Genomic DNA, 16,923 nt, shown 5'->3' with positions numbered 1-16,923 from the left:
TACAGCAAGATTTCAATAATGAGCTTTGGACAGAGGACTGCTGTGGACCACTTTTCATTGTTAGGCACAAAAAAATAAAATAAAGTTGTTTTTCTGTGTGTTTAATGTCTCACTAAATTCTCAATGCCAATGATAAATGCTATAGATCGGCACTACAAATCCATCACAGTCACATGCAGGAAGCTCTCAGATCAACACTGGACTTTAAAAATTCATTTAAAAACATCATTCTTCCACAATAATTACTTCTTTGTTGTTGAATATTTATAAGTGCACACTGAACATAAATGAAAATATAAATAAGTTTTCCAAAGGATGTGTGAATGTATACATTTACAGAAAAACAGAGTAAAAAAAATAAATCCAAACATTGAATTAAAAAAAATATTGAGGTTATTTAACTTATATGATGGTCTACTGCTGGCAAACTAGAAATTTAGTTTGCATTGAGATATTGAAAAGATCTGAAAAAATAAAAAAAAACATCAACAAACAAAAGAATGAATGAAAAAGAATAAATTTCAGTGCAGACGTGTGTGTTGGGGAAAGGTTATTTTAATCAAAGACTAAAACCTTTGTAGGAATGGGCCGTTTAATATAACCACCCTACTTGGCAAACAGTACACTGTAAATACAAAACTGTAGAGACGGTATACTGCAAAAGTAAACGGCAAACAATACTCGATCGTACGAACTTAGAAAATAATTTCTAGTGCGTGTTGTAATATGATTGGCAACTGTGCTTATTACAGAGCCTCTTCCTTACAGCCAAGTTCCTTTGAATCTCTCATCTACAACAATCATTTAGAATGTGCATCCATAAAATGAAGAAAAAAATGTAAAAGATATGCACTACGGCAAACAACCGATGAACCGCAGATAACCAAAACCCAAGAGTCTGTATCACAAAGTTGCTGGAATTAAAAAACGTTAAATGTAGAAGAGCTATACAGTTCTATATGACATTTTAGGATTTTATTGTAGTTGTACAACATTCCCTGATGGCCTGTGTTGGCCGTTGAGAGATACAGAGAAGAACAAAAAATAAAAATAAATTCAGAGGGTTCAGAAAGATGAAATTGTCCATTTGAAAGAAAAGAAACATTAAAAACTCTCAACTGGGGAACAAGTAGGTCTTGCTCAATGTTGTCCCTTTTTGCTGTGAGAAAAATAAGTTCCACACACACAGGCAAACTCACGCATACAACCATTTCACACAGCAGCAGCTTCTGACGTTTATTCTGCGGGAGAGAGACATGAAGATAAACAGATAAATGAATTAACCATAATTCATAACAAACATGGACATTTAGAGAGTAAAATATGTGTGTATGCATTTGATTGTTTAAAGCTCCTCACCTATGTTAACTTCTTAGCCTTGTTGTACAGGGAATCCACAACTTTGCTCATGTTCTGTATGGTTTCTAGAGCTGCCTCGTAAGTCTTGTCCACAGGGGGCTCTTCGAATATGATGAGCACTCCTTCACCTTGGTCAAGAATGCCTGCAACAGTAGAATTCCATCAGACAAATGAATTCAAGGGATTTTGCCACTTTTATTAGATTTAGTTACATACTGTAAAGGAGCAGGAAATGATTAGGAGACTCATGAATAAGTGTTATTATTTGTTTATAATATAAACTACTCTGGGCTTTTTGGCATGGAGAAGCTTTGTACAAACTCAATTAGAACATTTTTCACATTAATCTATTCTAATTCAAGCAATAATTAAAATAATGACCCTCACATGGCCTCTTTAAAATGAGGGAATGAAATCAGTGCTGTGGTGTCATGGTTATCAATGACATGCTCAACAGTCAAAACAAACATTTTTTTTTTTTTCATTTTTGTTAACATTTTAGAATAATAATACAATAAAATAAAAAAAAGACAAACCATGAAATTTTTTGTCCAAGATCATCTGTGACAGTTTCCTCTCAACATCATCCTGTGGGAAACAAACAAACAAAAACATAACAGAAAGAGATGTATATTTTAGTGATCATACATAGAAATATAGTCAATCTTGATTTCATAACTTATCAATTTGTTGTTATTTTGTGGTGGCATTGAATGCTGCAATCCTGTGTCATTATGATATAGCTAATAATAGTATATATATATATAAAAAAAAGATTAAAACTAGAAACCATCCACTTTTCATGACATATTGACCATCTAATAATACTATGTCTTACTATGTCTACTATGTTTATGAGCACAGTTTATATTACATTTATATCATACTTTCAAGTTGAGCTTTTAAAAACAATTTATTTTGATAGTACTACAGCGTACTATAAGTGTCTAATAGAGCTATTTGTTGTTTGGTTAAATAGGAGCATCTGAAGGATCTGAAGGAGCATCTGGACCTGGAAACAGTGATGCATGACCTCTGGATAAAATCTTATGAACAGAAGGAAACAGTTCGTACCTTTGAAAGTTTGATGAGGCCTGCTATGTGTGTTATCTTAAAAATAGAGAAAAAGGTTGTAAGCTTTGGTTCTTTATAAATTTAGTCTTCAAAAACATACCATTAAAAAACAAAAGATACACTTTCAGATGAAAACATTCATGCACACACTACCTGTACTCTGGAAAAGGGCTCAATGACCCGAATGAGATTCTGTTCCAGCAAATTGTCATAAAGCTTGGCCAAATGTGTGTTGATGATGGGGTCGTCCCTCAGCTCTTTAGTGTACTCTGTCAGGGCCTTCGTGTGTGAAAGAGCAAGCAGAATGCTGAGCATGACATCAAAGAGTTCAATTAAAAATGTATACAGAGAGTCAAAGTCTCACCTTTTCAAAATCTGCTAATGATCTGTTCTTGCTGGCTTGTGCTATACATTTCAGTGCATCAGTCTGATGGAGAAATAATTACAGGGCACAACTATAAATGAGCACTTGCTCAGAATAAAATGTGTAGCAGGTTGTTAAAAGCAAATATAAAGGCATGGCACAAAAAGAACCATGAAGTGCTGCTGCAGAGCATTTGTTTGTAAGTGGTAATCAATAAAAAGACACTGGAATTTTAATGATCTCACCTGTCGCCCTGCATATCGCAGAGCCAGTTTGCCACTGATCAATGACTGTACCTCTTCTGGCCTGGAAGAAAAGAAATGAATACTTTTATTCAGCAGCGATGCATTGTAATGATCAAAAGTGACAGGAAAGACATTTATAATGTAATTTCTACATTCAAAAATTCTTTGGAAATTTATTTTTAATCAAACACTGCCGAACAAATGATATTACGGTTACAACTAAAATATTAAGCAGTAACTGTTTTTTTAATACAGATAATAATAAAAATTTAAAAATCTGCATTTTAGAATAGATCATGTAACACTGAAGACTGGAGTAATGGCTGTTGAAATTTCAACTTTGCCATCACAGGAATATATGTATATATATAATAATTTTCTTTGTTTTCCATATATTAACAAACAGAAAAAGTCATTTTAAATTGAAAAGATTTTACTGTATCTTTAATCAAATAAACACAGCTTTAATGAGCATAAGAGACATCTTTAAAATATTTTTAAAAATCTTAACCCCAAACTTTTGAACAGTAGTGTATAATCTGTGATTTAATATGAGCTACACTTTTATAGACTTAAGCTAGAAGTCATTAAGCGTAGGTGATGATTTATGTACTGGAATATATGAGAGCTTAGTATTACTTAGTAAGGCAGTGTTACATAACAGAGCTTGGCATAACCAACACAATGACTGCTGTATGATCCTGTGGCCTCCCACACACAAACAGCGATAAACTGTAAGCGGTTATCTCACTTACAAGCTGAGCATGATCTTGCAGAGGAGCATGTATTTCAGTGCAGTGACTGCCCTGGGGCTGTCGATGGAGTCGTAGCCCTCAAAAGCCTCAAAGAAGTAAGAGTAGGCAGTTTTCCAATCTTTCTCCCCAGCTGCATGGATGATGCCTGGAGTACAAGGGTGGAATGGTCACATACCAGTAAGAAACACACTTTCAATTTCAAACACACTAGCAGACCACTAAACTGAAAAATGAGACTTGCCTGACTGCATATCAAGAGCCGCTTGGAGCTTTGGGGGACAGTAAATGGCATTGGCGGTGGTCCTGGCTGAGGTGAGGGCAGCCCTGGCTTTAGGAAGGTTGCTGAGAGCGTGGTAGGTTTTACTCTCCAATAGCTGAACCTCCACCAGCAGAGCTTTGTCATCCATCTTCTTCAGCTCCTGTAGCAATTGGGTACCTAAAGATAAAGAAAAGCGATTGTCTCTGGTTAAATTTTCAAGCACAAGTACTACAGTGTACAACAAAAATACAGTGGGATCCAAACAACAGAGTACACTAGTGAGGATGCTTATATTTTGTAATTTTCTAATTAAGATTTAAATCATAATCTGTGCAAAAAAAGTTAAAAATATTTTATATATATATATATATATATATATATATAGACTGAAAGAACATGAATTTCTTAGTATTTGGCTCAGATGTTTGAATCCCACTACATCCACACATTTATTTTTCTACATTATTCTTACCCAGCTGAAGGGCTTCCTGATATCTCTTTGTGTCAAAGTAGAGTGAAATGAGTCGAGCCTGATGAAAAAAGAAGGAATAATGATAAACTATATTGTTGTCTACTGCTAGTTTATTTGATTCTTTATTTAGTTAATAATATTTTTTAATATCATGATAGCAATATTATTATTATATTTCAACTAAATGTTCTTTTAAACTTTCGAACATTCAAAGAATCCTGAAAAAAAAAAGTGTCATGGTTTCCACAAAAAATATTAAGCAACACAACTGTTTTCAACATTGATAAGAAAAAATGTTTTTGAGCAAAAAATCAGCATATTAGAATGATTTCGGAAGGATGATGTAACACTGAAGACTTCCATTAAAGGAAAAAAAAAAAGAGTTACATTCATAACAATATATATATATTAAGCTAAAATAATTTCATAAAATTACTATTTTTATATAAAACAAATGCACCCTTGGTGATATGTAAGAAAGAAAGAATAATGATTAATTATTTTACTGTCTACTGCTAATAATTTTAATGTATAAATTAAATTAAAAAAAAGTATGACTGTTATTATGGCATAATAACAGTAGCAAGTCACAAAAGGACAAAATTTACACGTTTACTTTGTTTTATTATTAGAGACTGAAAAACTGTGGAAAAAACAATGCAACACATGGAGAGACTTATTGCATTTTTTTTATATGTTAACCGCTTTAAGGTTTTGTATTAATATGGTGTAGTAATATAAAGGTGCATCTCAATAAATTAGAATGTCATGGAAAAGTTCATTTATTTCTGTAATTCAACTCTAACTGTGAAACTTGTGTATTAAATAAATTCAACGCACACAGACTGAAGTAGTTTAAGTCTTCGTGTTCTTTTAATTGTGATGATTTTGGCTCACATTTAACAAACCCCACCAATACACTATCTCAACAAATTTGAATACTTCATAAGAACAATAATATGTTCATTTACTGTACATGTACTCAATACTTGGTAGGGGTTTCTTTTGCTTTAATTACTGCCTCAATTTGGCGTGGCATGGAGGTGATCAGTTTTTGGCATTGCTGAGGTGGTCTGGAAGCCCAGGTTTCTTTGACAGTGGCCTTCAGCTCGTCTGCATTGTTTGGTCTCTTGTTTCTAATTTTCCTCTTGACAGTATCTCATAGATTCTCGATGGGGTTCAGGTCTGGTGAGTTTGCTGGTCAGTCAAGCATATCAACACCATGGTCATTTAACCAACTTTTGGTGCTTTTGGCAGTGTTGGCAGGTGCCAAATCCTGCTGGAAAAATGAAATCTGCATCTTCAAAAAGCTGGTCAGCACAGAAGGAAGCATGAAGTGCTTAAACTTTTCTTTGTAAATGGATGCAGTGACTTTGTTTAAAAAAAAAAAAACACAATGGAACAAAACTTGCTCTCATCTGAAAAGAGGACTTTGGACCACTTGGAAACAGTCAGGTAAGACACCTCTGATGTTGTCTGTGGTTCAGCAAATTCATTGACACTTCTGTGTTTGGTGGCTCTTGATGCCTTGACCCCAGCCTCAGTCCATTCCTTGTGAAGTTCACTCAAATTCTTGAATTCATTTTGTAGGGGTGCTCCGATCACGATCGGCCGATCGTTAATGCGCATCTCGTCAGTAAAGCCGGTTTTCTAATCAGCGGTTAATTCCATCAGGTGCGTGATTTCACATAGAGCAGCTGTTACTACACAGAGCCGTTGTTAACTGAGAAGATGCGCCAATAAACGCTGAAAATTAACGTGATTTGCGCATCTTCTCTATTAACAATGGCTCTGTGTAGTAATAGCTGCTCTATGTGAAATCACGCACCTGATCGAATTAAATGCTGATTAGAAAACCGGATTTACTGACGAGATGCGCATAACGATCGGCCGATTGTGATCGGAGCACCCCTATCATTTTGCTTGGAAATCCTCATAAGGATGCATTTCTCTTGGTTGGTTGTGCATCTTTTTCTTCCACACTTTTTCCTTCCACTCAACTCTCTGTTAACATGCCTGGATACAGCACTCTGTGAACAGCCAGCTTCTTTGGCAATGAATGTTTGTGGCTTACCCTCCTTGTGAAGGGTGTCAATGATTGTCTAATGGACAACTGGCAGGTCAGCAGTCTTCCCCATGATTGTGTAGCCTAGTGAACCAAACTGAGAGACCATTTTGAAGGCACAGGAAACATTTGCGGGTGTTTTGAGTTGATTAGCTGATTGCCATGTCACCATAATCTAATTTGTTGAGTGAATTGGTGGGTTTTTGTTAAATGTGAGCAAAAATCACAAAACTTTTCCAAGACATTCTAATTTATTGAGATGCATCTGTACAATTCACTTGAAGTCAGTTCATTTCAGAATAAATAGGTTCTTTTATGGCATCCACTCAGATCTTTGAGCTGGAATTAGTGATTCATGATTAATTACTGGTTGATTGGCATGACAGTCCAAAGCTGTTTATGCAAGATTTGTTTACCTCTAGGGCTTGTCTGAGGAAGGTTCTTTTCTCAGCTTTAGCCCATTCAATGCATTCCAGGCACAGCTCAACCTCCTGGCCCGTGGCAGCCTCCATGTCCAGAAACAGATCCAGGAGAGAGCGCACCAACCGTGCTGCCTTTGCCTTGCTTATGGAGATCAGGAAAGGCCTTACAAATTTCAGCAGGCCACCAAGCTCTAAAGTAAAATGCAATGATAATGATGTGTCACAACATAGTAAAACATTTCTATATCAGGAACAGAATCAACCCAGAATGTCGATCCCAACCTGCAGCTTGTCCCGTCTTAGCCAGGAGAGTCCCCAACTCCAGGATGCTCTGCTCCTTGACACGAACTGCCTCTTCATCATCATCCTGGACATCTCGTCTCACTGAAAAATCAAGACAAAGTGAAAATACTAAGTTAAATAGTAACTAAAACCAATGATCTTTCATAAAATTTCCCATTAATATTAAAAAAATAAACTTGAATATTATAAATATATATATATATTTATATATATATATATATATATATATATATATATATATATATATATTTATTTATTTATAATGTATGCTGCTGTTGCAATTAAAATGAAAACGTATATACAAAATTAGTAATATAATACAAATTTCTAAATGACAGATATAGCCTTTATATAGTGATGGAACAAAAACATCAAGTGTGTTAGATAATGACTGTTTTGTATAACTGGGGTAAATTTAGAACATATTTGTAAGTAGCACATTAAAGAAACAATTAAGCATCCATTTGTGTCTTAATAATCTCATGTGAGTTTAACCTTTTTAATTATATTTATCACAATAGCCGTTTAATTAAGAGAGGAAAAAAATCTAATTAGTGAATGTACCTTTACAGATAAAGTGTGTCGTTTCAACTGACCCTTCTAATGACTTTCAACAGCTTTCCCTGAACACTCCCCCATCAGCCATTGGTAAACAATACATATATACCGCCCCCAACTCCTGCCATTGGCTGAGCCATTGTTGCTGTTTTGGGATTGTCAGGGTATCCAAAATAAAAGTAATATTTTTACGTCAGTGTTTTCGGAAAAATCAACCTACAAATTGCTTTCTTACATCTGTCTCTCTGCATTTATCTAGTTGAAAACTTTAATGTCTGAAAAATCTATAAATTTCACCTTTAAGAATGACTTGCTTAAAGTAATAACCAAGTACATAAGCCTAATTATTAATTTAATCTAATATGAAACCAATTGACATTATGGTACTCATAAGTAAAAGACGAAAACAAGAATCCGGTTGACATGAAAATAACTTAACAGGTCTTGGAGACGACAAAAACATAAGATGGCACATACTCGTCAAAAGTTTTAATTAGTCAGAAAAAACAACAACAACGCCGATTTAAATCTACCAAACTAGTTCTTTAATCTAAGACTGCGCGTTATGCCCTAATTTTTCAAGGCCATTTATTTAAAAAAATTATAATAATTATCATTTCAGCATCCAAACAGAGAGAGCAACAAATCTCAACGAATGTCACTACAGCAAAAAACAGAAATGACAAAGCTTGCTTAAAGGTTGGTATTAAACACGCCAATCGATTTAAGATTGTAAAAATACACCAATCTCGAAATATATGTCATCCGTGGAGACATAATTAATACAAAATGTAAATATTACTATATGTGATAAAATGCGCCTTGTCCTGGAAAGGTGGCTAATTTTGCAGGCTAACTGTCCATATACACTGGCTGTGTCTCAAAACACAGTGAGCTGCCTAGTTAGACAGTTTTAGCGAATCGGAGGTCGGTTCGAACGTTCGATTCAAACGTTAAAAAACGGACAAGAAGCCCAAAAACAGATGTCTTTATTCTATGCTCGATTCGAACTTCCGAACACGGTAATAAGGTCCAAATATGCTGCCTATGGAGGCAGCTCACTGGGTTTTGAGACGTGCGCACGCACACAGTACAGTGAGTCAGCACCGGTTCATGGCCCACCAGCCTTCCTAATAATGAAGCATTAAAGTAGCCATGCAAAGCGAAAAGTAAACTTTTAACAAACAATCTAAAGACAGTTTTACCTATTGAATGAAAAATGTCAATAGAAGCGTTTCTGTCTGTGCTGATGAGAGACTGAGCTCTCTGAAACTCCACCACTGCCGCGGCTGCCATCTTCCCTATTCAAAAATCTCACTACCCAGAAGCACTTGCGAGCCCAGCCGGAAGTGCGCCAACACGTACTTGCGTGCGTGCCTGCGGTGGCAGTCTGGGTTTTGTAGTATTTTTGGCTTTTACTTGTCTAGTACACGATTGAGTACTAAAACATTTATAAACATTTATATCTCAATTGCATTATGATCCTAAATTCTGCTATTATTACTTTTACTTTATTAATACTACTAACTTACTTAATTTCATATGCCACCATGCTGCTTAAAGAATTTCTACAGTTGTGTTTTTTATTTGTATTTGTTATTATTGATTTATAATAATACATAAGGTAGCCTGGTGTATGGTTATCTTTATGCCATTGACCATCCTGCCTGTTTATGTGCTTCTGCTGAATGAAAACACAAACCCTGCTAACAAGGAACGATAAAGTAGCTAATTAATTAATAACATTCTGACAAAGTTCTTTCAAAGTTAAGAACAAACATTATTCCAGTAGCTAACACTAGAATATTCAATCAAAGTTACCTGGTCTTTTTTAGCAAGCCTACATGTATAAATACATTATAAAAAACTAAGATATCTGAAACATTCTGAAATAGTAATGTTTGTCCGAAAAGCTACATTGCATTATATTTGCAAAATAATACAATTAAAGGTTCCCCTTAATGTTGTCTTCAAAGATCATTAAAAAAAAAAAGAATATTCAGGTAACATTTAAAAAAAATTAACATGTTCATAAATGGGAATGTATCAAGAATTCTTCTTTTTTTGTTGTTGTTGTTTTTTTTTTTTTTTTAGTTCTTAAAAAAGCTTATAACAAAAATGGTTTATATATACTGCGGGGCAGTAGGCTAAGCAACGTCCCTAAATGAAGCACACAGCACAGGGAGGCGCTCTAGCACTGATTTTCTGACGGCAGTACGCAGTGCGCGAGCGCGGCTCTAACACATCAACCCAAATCCCGTATCTGCTGGTATGGACCAATAGCACAGCTTCACAGTTCTCAGCATCACCAACCAAAGGAGACATCAAGCATCCCCAGACCACTGGAGCGCCTACAGAGACCACCGACAAGACGTGAAGATTGTTTTGTTTGATTAAAAGCCTATTATTCCACTGGAATTTAGGCTTCCTGACAAATCCTTATATTCAATATTTTTCTTGGGGTGGCTGTTTTTGCATCTCCTTGATGCGCAGTTTATCAAGGATAAACCCAGACAGCCATTACTGCGGCTCTTGTTTTGCAAAAGCATCGTGGAGGAGAGCAGATTCCTGTAGGTGAGCTGTTTTTCATCGAAGCTTCTGTGTTCATAGGTCTTTTATTTGTTTGATTGTTGGTCGTATTTTAAATACATTACTGTATTCATATGGGAATTGTAAGCTGGCTTGGTTAGCGGCATGTATTTTGTTGATTTGTCTTTCTATATTCAAATTTTGTTGACGTTATGATGAAAACGAGTGCCAGTAATCTCTCGTGTTCATGTAAACATCGCAGGGAGGATCACACATTTTCAGAACCTTGGACAGTGGCCGATATGTTTGAGCAACGTAGAAATACATTATAGTAGCAAAACAGATGATTTACAAATACATTATAGTAGCAAAACAGATGGTTTACAAATACATTATAGTAGCAAAACAGATGTTTGTTGTTGTTGTTGTTTGTTTGATTGTTTGTTTTGTTAAATCATCTACAAACATGCATTGAATGAGGAATGAGAATATTAAATTTACTATTAAATGCAAATTTGCGGTGATACAGTGGAGTCAGTATTTACAAGAGGGCAGTAAACAGTGGAATCTGAAATCATGGCGTTGTCTTTATTTATGTTCATTGTCGGGTTTGAGTTTGCTGTGTTATTTCTTTACAACGTGGGCTGTAAATTATGATATTGTAAGTGTGGTAGATCTACACAGCAAATCAATTGTTTATATTGTAGAAAAGCTTTGATTATTATTGTGAGTGCATTTCAAGGAATAAAGGATCTATGCCTCTTACTATAATCTACGACGCAATACCTTTATAAGGCCTGTTTATGAAGTAGAGTAGATGGCTGTAGTCAAATTTAAACCACCAAGAAATAATAAAAAAGGCAATTTTAAGTTTACATGTGTAGAACAGTATACAGAAATTTCCATAATATATGGACATTTTTGACTTACGATAATTATTTAACACCTGAGAAAACTCATTGTCAAATCATCTTGGATATAGCATTAATAATTTAAGATTATTTTAATGAAAACAAAAGGCCTAATTTCCAGGCAAGCACACAGTTTTATGTTGTTAGGGCACTTCTACAGGTATAATCATATGATACTTTATTTGTGTTGTTGAATTTTGTTTCAAATTTAACATAACAATTACAAGAAATTTAAAAAGGCAACAATTAGATCTATATCATGAAGATAAAATTTACTAGTATTATATTATAATGCATATTTTATTCTAAAGACAATATATTTTGCACAATTGTTCTGCATATACTGCATTCTGCAGTATGAAAAAAATATGCGATGTTAATCAAAATACTTATATAATTGCTCCATTAAAAGGTGTCAGGAAAACAGCAATTTGATATTTTAAAAAAGTATATGTATTTATACATGCTTTTTGTTTTACAGGCACTGCTCTCATATATCCCATTTTCATTCTTCTTTAATTAGAGCACCAACCTAAATTTGGATGTCTAACACAAATTGAATTAGTCCCAGGAAGCAGTGGGGCTCCAGTTTGGCACCTTCTTTAGCTGACCCCTAACCTTGAGATTCTGACAACCTGCTCCCAGCATCATGGGAACCGTACTATCACTTTCACCCAGCTACCGGAAGGCCGCCCTGTTTGAGGATGGCCCGGCCACCGTGGGCCACTACACGGCGGTTCAAAACAGCAAGAACGCCAAGGACAAGAACCTTAAGCGGCACCCACTCATCAACGTTCTGCCGTGGAAACGAATAGTTGCCGTCTCAGCTAAGAAAAAGGGGTCTAAGAAGGTGCAGCCTAATACTGGCTACCAGAACAATGTTTCTCACCTCAACAATGAGAACCTCAAGAAGTCACAGTCTTGCGCAAATCTCTCCGCCTTTACACAGGACCAGTCGAGTCCATCAAACCAAGGCTCCAAAAACTCCAACAACACAGCTTCCTCGGTCAAGAAGGCGCCTCTTTCCAACTCCAACGTTGTTCCCGGGACACCTAAGAGGGTGATTGTCCAAGCATCCACCAGTGAGTTGCTCCGCTGTTTGGGAGAGTTCCTCTGCCGGAGGTGCTACAGACTCAAGCACCTTTCTCCCACCGACCCAGTGCTGTGGCTCCGTAGCGTGGATCGTTCTCTTTTGCTCCAGGGGTGGCAGGACCAGGGCTTCATCACACCAGCCAACGTGGTTTTTGTCTACATGCTCTGCCGCGATGTGGTCTCCTCTGAAGTGGCTACGGAGCACGAGCTGCAGGCCGTGCTGCTGACCTGCCTCTACCTTTCTTACTCTTACATGGGCAATGAAATCTCATACCCTCTCAAGCCATTCCTGGTGGAGACCTCCAAAGAAACATTCTGGGATCGCTGCCTGTCCATCATCAACCTGATGAGCGCCAAGATGCTGCAGATCAACTCGGATCCTCACTATTTCACCCAGGTCTTTGCAGACCTCAAAAACGAGAGTCAGAAGGAGGAGGAGAGGAGTCGTCTGCTCATTGGCCTTGACCGGTGAGGGGGCTCTGGAGATGTCTTTGGTGTCACTCTCGTCTGGCTTTTTTTTTTTCTGGGGTAGTTCAGTCAAAAATGGAAATTCTGAGAAATCTATTCACCCTGATGTTGTTCCAAACCTGTATGCCCTTTGCAACACAGAAGAATATATTTAGAAAATTTTCTCAGTGTTTCTTAGTCCAGAAACAATGGACCCCATTGACTCTCATTGTAGGCTCTTCAAAATAAAGGTTCCAAGAGCAGATTCTCACAGTAATACCACTGAAGAACCATTTTTAGTTATTTCAGTTCTTAACAAGGAATTTCTATTGGTATAAAGTTTTTTTTTTTAACATCTAAAGAACTGTTTTCCACTATTAAGCACTTTTTGGAGAATGGAAATGTTGTTCATGGAAGAATAGAATTTTTAAAAGTGAAAAAAGTATCTCCTTTTGTCTCTTCTTCTTTTAGAGTGTGAGTAAATGACAACACAATTTTCGTTTTTTGAGGGTGATCTATCCATTTATTTTGCTCCTACATGGGTGGAATGAATAATGAGATATCCTTCACTGTATTATTCACATTCATACATTTTATAGGAAGCAATGGGTGATGCTAATGTTGTTCAAAAGGAGCAGTGGGTCTTTCATTACCTTTAGCAATGGCAATTTTGCACCTGAATATAAAGAAATGCCAGACTTGAGTGGACCAAATGCTCTTAATTAGTGAATATTTAAAAGCACTGTCAGAAAAGACTTCAAAAGACACAACGAGACAAAAAGAACACAACTTTGAATGTGGACAGGAATCCAGCTGTTGTCAAGCTGACTTCTGGACACTTTGCACCAAGATCCTTGCCACCACTCAATACAAATGGAGACTTACTCATAATCAACAGACACTTGTTCTCCCGTGTCCATGAAACCGGACACTCGCTGAATGCTAAACACCTTGATGTTGTAAATTCTGTTACAGCCAATTGCAAAAAGGAAAAAGGGAAGAGGGGCGCCTGAGCATCAGGTTGAGCTTGTTTATGTTCCCAAGCCACACACAAAGAATAAAGGGAAAGGACTTTGAGGCCAGCATTGCACAGTGGCTGTTGATACAGATGGACAAAAAGGAGAGGTTGTCTGCACATTTGTAAGAAAGACCTACTTTATTTTCATCCATGTTACAGAGTTAAACAGATCTCTCCTTTGGTTTACGTCATTTAAAAAAAAAACAACAACTGTATTCATCTGAATGCACACTCAAGCCGGATTATTTATTTTGAGTTTTTTTTTTTTTTTTTTTTGTAAAGCCGACTGCATATGTGTTTAGGGAATGAAATATGAAAAAAAAAAAGTTCTTGCTATGCCTGCTTCAATGAGCCATTGTTTTGTCATTTTGTTTTGTATTCAGACTAGTTTTAACAGGGGGCTCTGTACAGAAAAGCCTGTAAATGTATCAAAAACAGTGCCATACCTTTGATGAAAATCATGTAGGTCTAAAAACACATACCAAAGGCCGGCAAACTTTGGAACAGTAGGATTGTCATTAACAAGTATCTATCGGAATCGTAATTTATTGTTATTTATTAATTATTTCACACATTTCTCTCTAGCATTTAGAGATTTTAGTAACGTGTTGTTAAAAAAAAAACAGCATTTAGATCGATGGCTACCTTTTGGTGGGAATGAAGATTACGGCTAATGCACATTTGCATTCAAATGAATTATTCAAGTCGATAACATCTATAAGAGCTTAGTTTAAGACCATTTTCAGATCTGAGAAACACCAAGGTAATTCATCATAGTGACAGAAGATCGGTTTCAAACAACATGAAATACCTGAAACCAATTTCTCTGTGAAGTACTGTTGGGATGTTCTACATATCAGCACTGCAACAGCAATCATGAGCGATTAACCCTTGACAGCACAGACAAAATCAAGCTCCAGGCATTAAACTGGATTAGATGTAGTCTATTTCTGGAGATGAGCAAATGTAATAGAATGCAAGTAACATAAAATATTAGAAACTTACATTTACAGCCACACTGATGGAATCAATCAAACTGGATCTGGGTTATCAAGGGAAAATATGTGTCATATGATCTATTTGCCCACTTTAAAACATCTCAACAGTCCTAAATTGTGCATGCTTTCTTTCAGTAGTTATGTATCTCTTTCTTTATAGTCAAAAAAACACAAAAAAAAAAAACACAAAAAAAAGATTGTGACAGTCATATAAGCAAACATTATTATGTCTCTGTTAATTCATGCAAAGCCAGTTCTTCTCATGATATGAAAGTGGGATGGATGGATTCTGTGAGACTGCTTGCCCTGCTGCATTGCTTAAAGTGACTTAAGGTCGAGGAAGCCAATAATTTACTCTAAAACGTGCCAGGGGAGGTTTGGATATGGGACTTGCACTTTTCTGTGAGCAATTTGTCTGAGGAGACCGCAGGGGTTTGAGGTTGTGGGGTCTGAAGTAGGTGAGCCCTTCTTCACCGCTTGCCTGCTATTACTTGCCCCCAGCCCACAATAATGTGCCATTTTTCCACTTGCATCACAGAGTAGTCCTTTGAAACAAGGAAAAACACTTAAAAAATGTTAAGTAAAAGATTAAACTCCTGTCAAACTCTCTCTGTATCTGTTGCGTAATTCTTTGTAGAACTGAAAACAGTGTTACAAAAAAGGATTGCATGAGTGTGCAAGTGCGAACGAGTGTATTTGTATAGAAGAATGTGTTGTGTGCAAGTTGATTTTCTAGGATCAGAGCATGGCCGTGCTTATTAGAGGGTAGGACTCTATAGTATCGGGCTAGAGTTTGACAGGCGGGTGGGAGGGAGGGGTTACGGATCTGTTACTTTTTTGTTCTTTAAAAAAAAAAGACGAAAATCTGTTGCTGTAACTTTTTGCATTTTGTTTCTGCTTATTTTTATTTATTTTTGTACTGTGATGACAAATAAACTGATGCACTGATCATTAAAGATAGACCACGGTGTGTTTGTTTTAGGAAGGTTTCAGCTGACATCTCCTAAAGAACACTATAATTCTCAGCTGGACTGTCCCTAGTCCCTAATATTGTACCTAGTCACATTTGGGTGCAGGGCTGTTACATAAGCAGATTAGCAACATGAAAACTGGCAGTTTACCAAGACAACATCTATTTTTCCAATTATGTGGTCTTGCATTATCGCAGATCGGTTTGTTTTGGATAATGGTAGCTTGTTTAACAATACAATTTTCCTATTATTACTTATACCATTGAAACTAATGGTTGATTTACAAATATTTGCTAGCTTAAAGCTGCAGTAGGGAACTTTTGTAAAAATATATTTTTTACATATTTTTTGAACTTGTCATTATGTCCTGACAGTAGAACATGAGACAGATAATCTGTGAAAAAAATCAAGCTCCTCTGGCTCCTCCCAGTGGTCCTATTGCCATTTGCAGAAAGTCAGCTGCTCCCGGTAAAAAACAACCAATCGGAGCTGCGGTCCGTAACTTTGTTTGTGTTCAAAATGTAGAAAAATGAACATAATAAGCGAGTACACCATGAATCCATTTTCCAAACCGTGTTTTAAGCTTCTCCTGAATCACTAGGGTGCACCTATAATAAGTGTTTATATTCGGACTATTTTAGATTGCTTCGGGGATACCGCGGCGGAGTAACCCAGTAACTTTGTGATTCTTCATAGACATAAACAGAGAGAAGTAGTTCCGGCTATGATGTTCTTCTGCAAGACGCAAGCAGTTATGTTTATTAACCGCTAGAGCATCAAAAGTTCCCTACTGCAGCTTTAAGACCAGAGTGTCAATCTTCCCAAACTACACTACTGAGCATAAATTTAGGGCAAGTAGCAAGGACAGAAATCTCTAATTAGCCAGTGTTGGTGGATTTTTGTGAATTACGGTGGGCTTTTAATGCGTGTGTCTATCCAACTATATAATGATTATATATCTAAAATCTATGTCAATTTGTACATAATTATATGTGGGTTCCCTTTCAAGGGAACTTCAAACTGCATCCTCTAGGGGTCGCTATGGGGGACGCTTCATTGTGACCTGTGTCTGAAGCATACA

At 36.4% G+C, this 16,923-nt stretch overlaps 2 protein-coding genes across 5 annotated transcripts; one reads left to right on the top strand and one right to left on the bottom strand.

Annotated features, from left to right (window-relative positions):
- Positions 1-537: 537 nt before the first annotated feature.
- On the bottom strand, positions 538-9,230 carry psmd11b (proteasome 26S subunit, non-ATPase 11b). Its single transcript, XM_052571280.1, has 13 exons — positions 9,082-9,230; positions 7,298-7,399; positions 7,010-7,206; positions 4,529-4,586; positions 4,039-4,233; positions 3,798-3,942; positions 3,043-3,103; positions 2,798-2,860; positions 2,587-2,712; positions 2,434-2,469; positions 1,896-1,947; positions 1,360-1,502; positions 538-1,241 (listed from the first exon to the last, which is right to left on the bottom strand). The coding sequence occupies exons 1-12, from the start codon at positions 9,170-9,172 to the stop codon at positions 1,360-1,362; spliced, it is 1,269 nt and encodes a 422-aa protein (XP_052427240.1). The 5' UTR covers positions 9,173-9,230; the 3' UTR covers positions 538-1,241.
- A 928-nt stretch (positions 9,231-10,158) lies between these two features.
- Positions 10,159-15,480, top strand: cdk5r1b (cyclin-dependent kinase 5, regulatory subunit 1b (p35)). Of its 4 annotated transcripts, none has more exons than XM_052570129.1 (2): positions 10,159-10,446; positions 11,840-15,480. In XM_052570129.1, exon 2 carries the CDS (start codon positions 11,966-11,968, stop codon positions 12,878-12,880), a length of 915 nt encoding a protein of 304 aa, XP_052426089.1. In that variant the 5' UTR covers positions 10,159-10,446; positions 11,840-11,965; the 3' UTR covers positions 12,881-15,480. The 4 variants fall into 4 exon arrangements, with proteins under 4 accessions (XP_052426089.1, XP_052426087.1, XP_052426088.1 ...); XM_052570127.1 differs by having other exon boundaries at positions 11,798-15,480; XM_052570128.1 differs by having other exon boundaries at positions 10,159-10,450.
- Positions 15,481-16,923: the final 1,443 nt, after the last annotated feature.

The sequence above is a fragment of the Carassius gibelio genome, chromosome B12 (genome assembly GCF_023724105.1).
Source record: "Carassius gibelio isolate Cgi1373 ecotype wild population from Czech Republic chromosome B12, carGib1.2-hapl.c, whole genome shotgun sequence".
Lineage (NCBI taxonomy): Eukaryota > Metazoa > Chordata > Actinopteri > Cypriniformes > Cyprinidae > Carassius > Carassius gibelio.
The sequence above is the reverse complement of the archived record's forward strand: the minus strand, read 5'-3'. Positions and strand labels throughout refer to the sequence as shown.

Coding starts and splice junctions, on each gene's coding strand:
- psmd11b (XM_052571280.1), bottom strand. CDS start 9,172: ATGGCAGCCGCGGCAGTGGTGGAGTTTCAGAGAGCTCAGTCTCTCATC. Junction 2,713..2,797: donor CATTAGCAGATTTTGAAAAG/GTGAGACTTTGA, acceptor TCACACACGAAG/GCCCTGACAGAGTACACTAA. Junction 2,470..2,586: donor AGCCCTTTTCCAGAGTACAG/GTAGTGTGTGCA, acceptor TCTATTTTTAAG/ATAACACACATAGCAGGCCT.
- cdk5r1b (XM_052570129.1), top strand. CDS start 11,966: ATGGGAACCGTACTATCACTTTCACCCAGCTACCGGAAGGCCGCCCTG.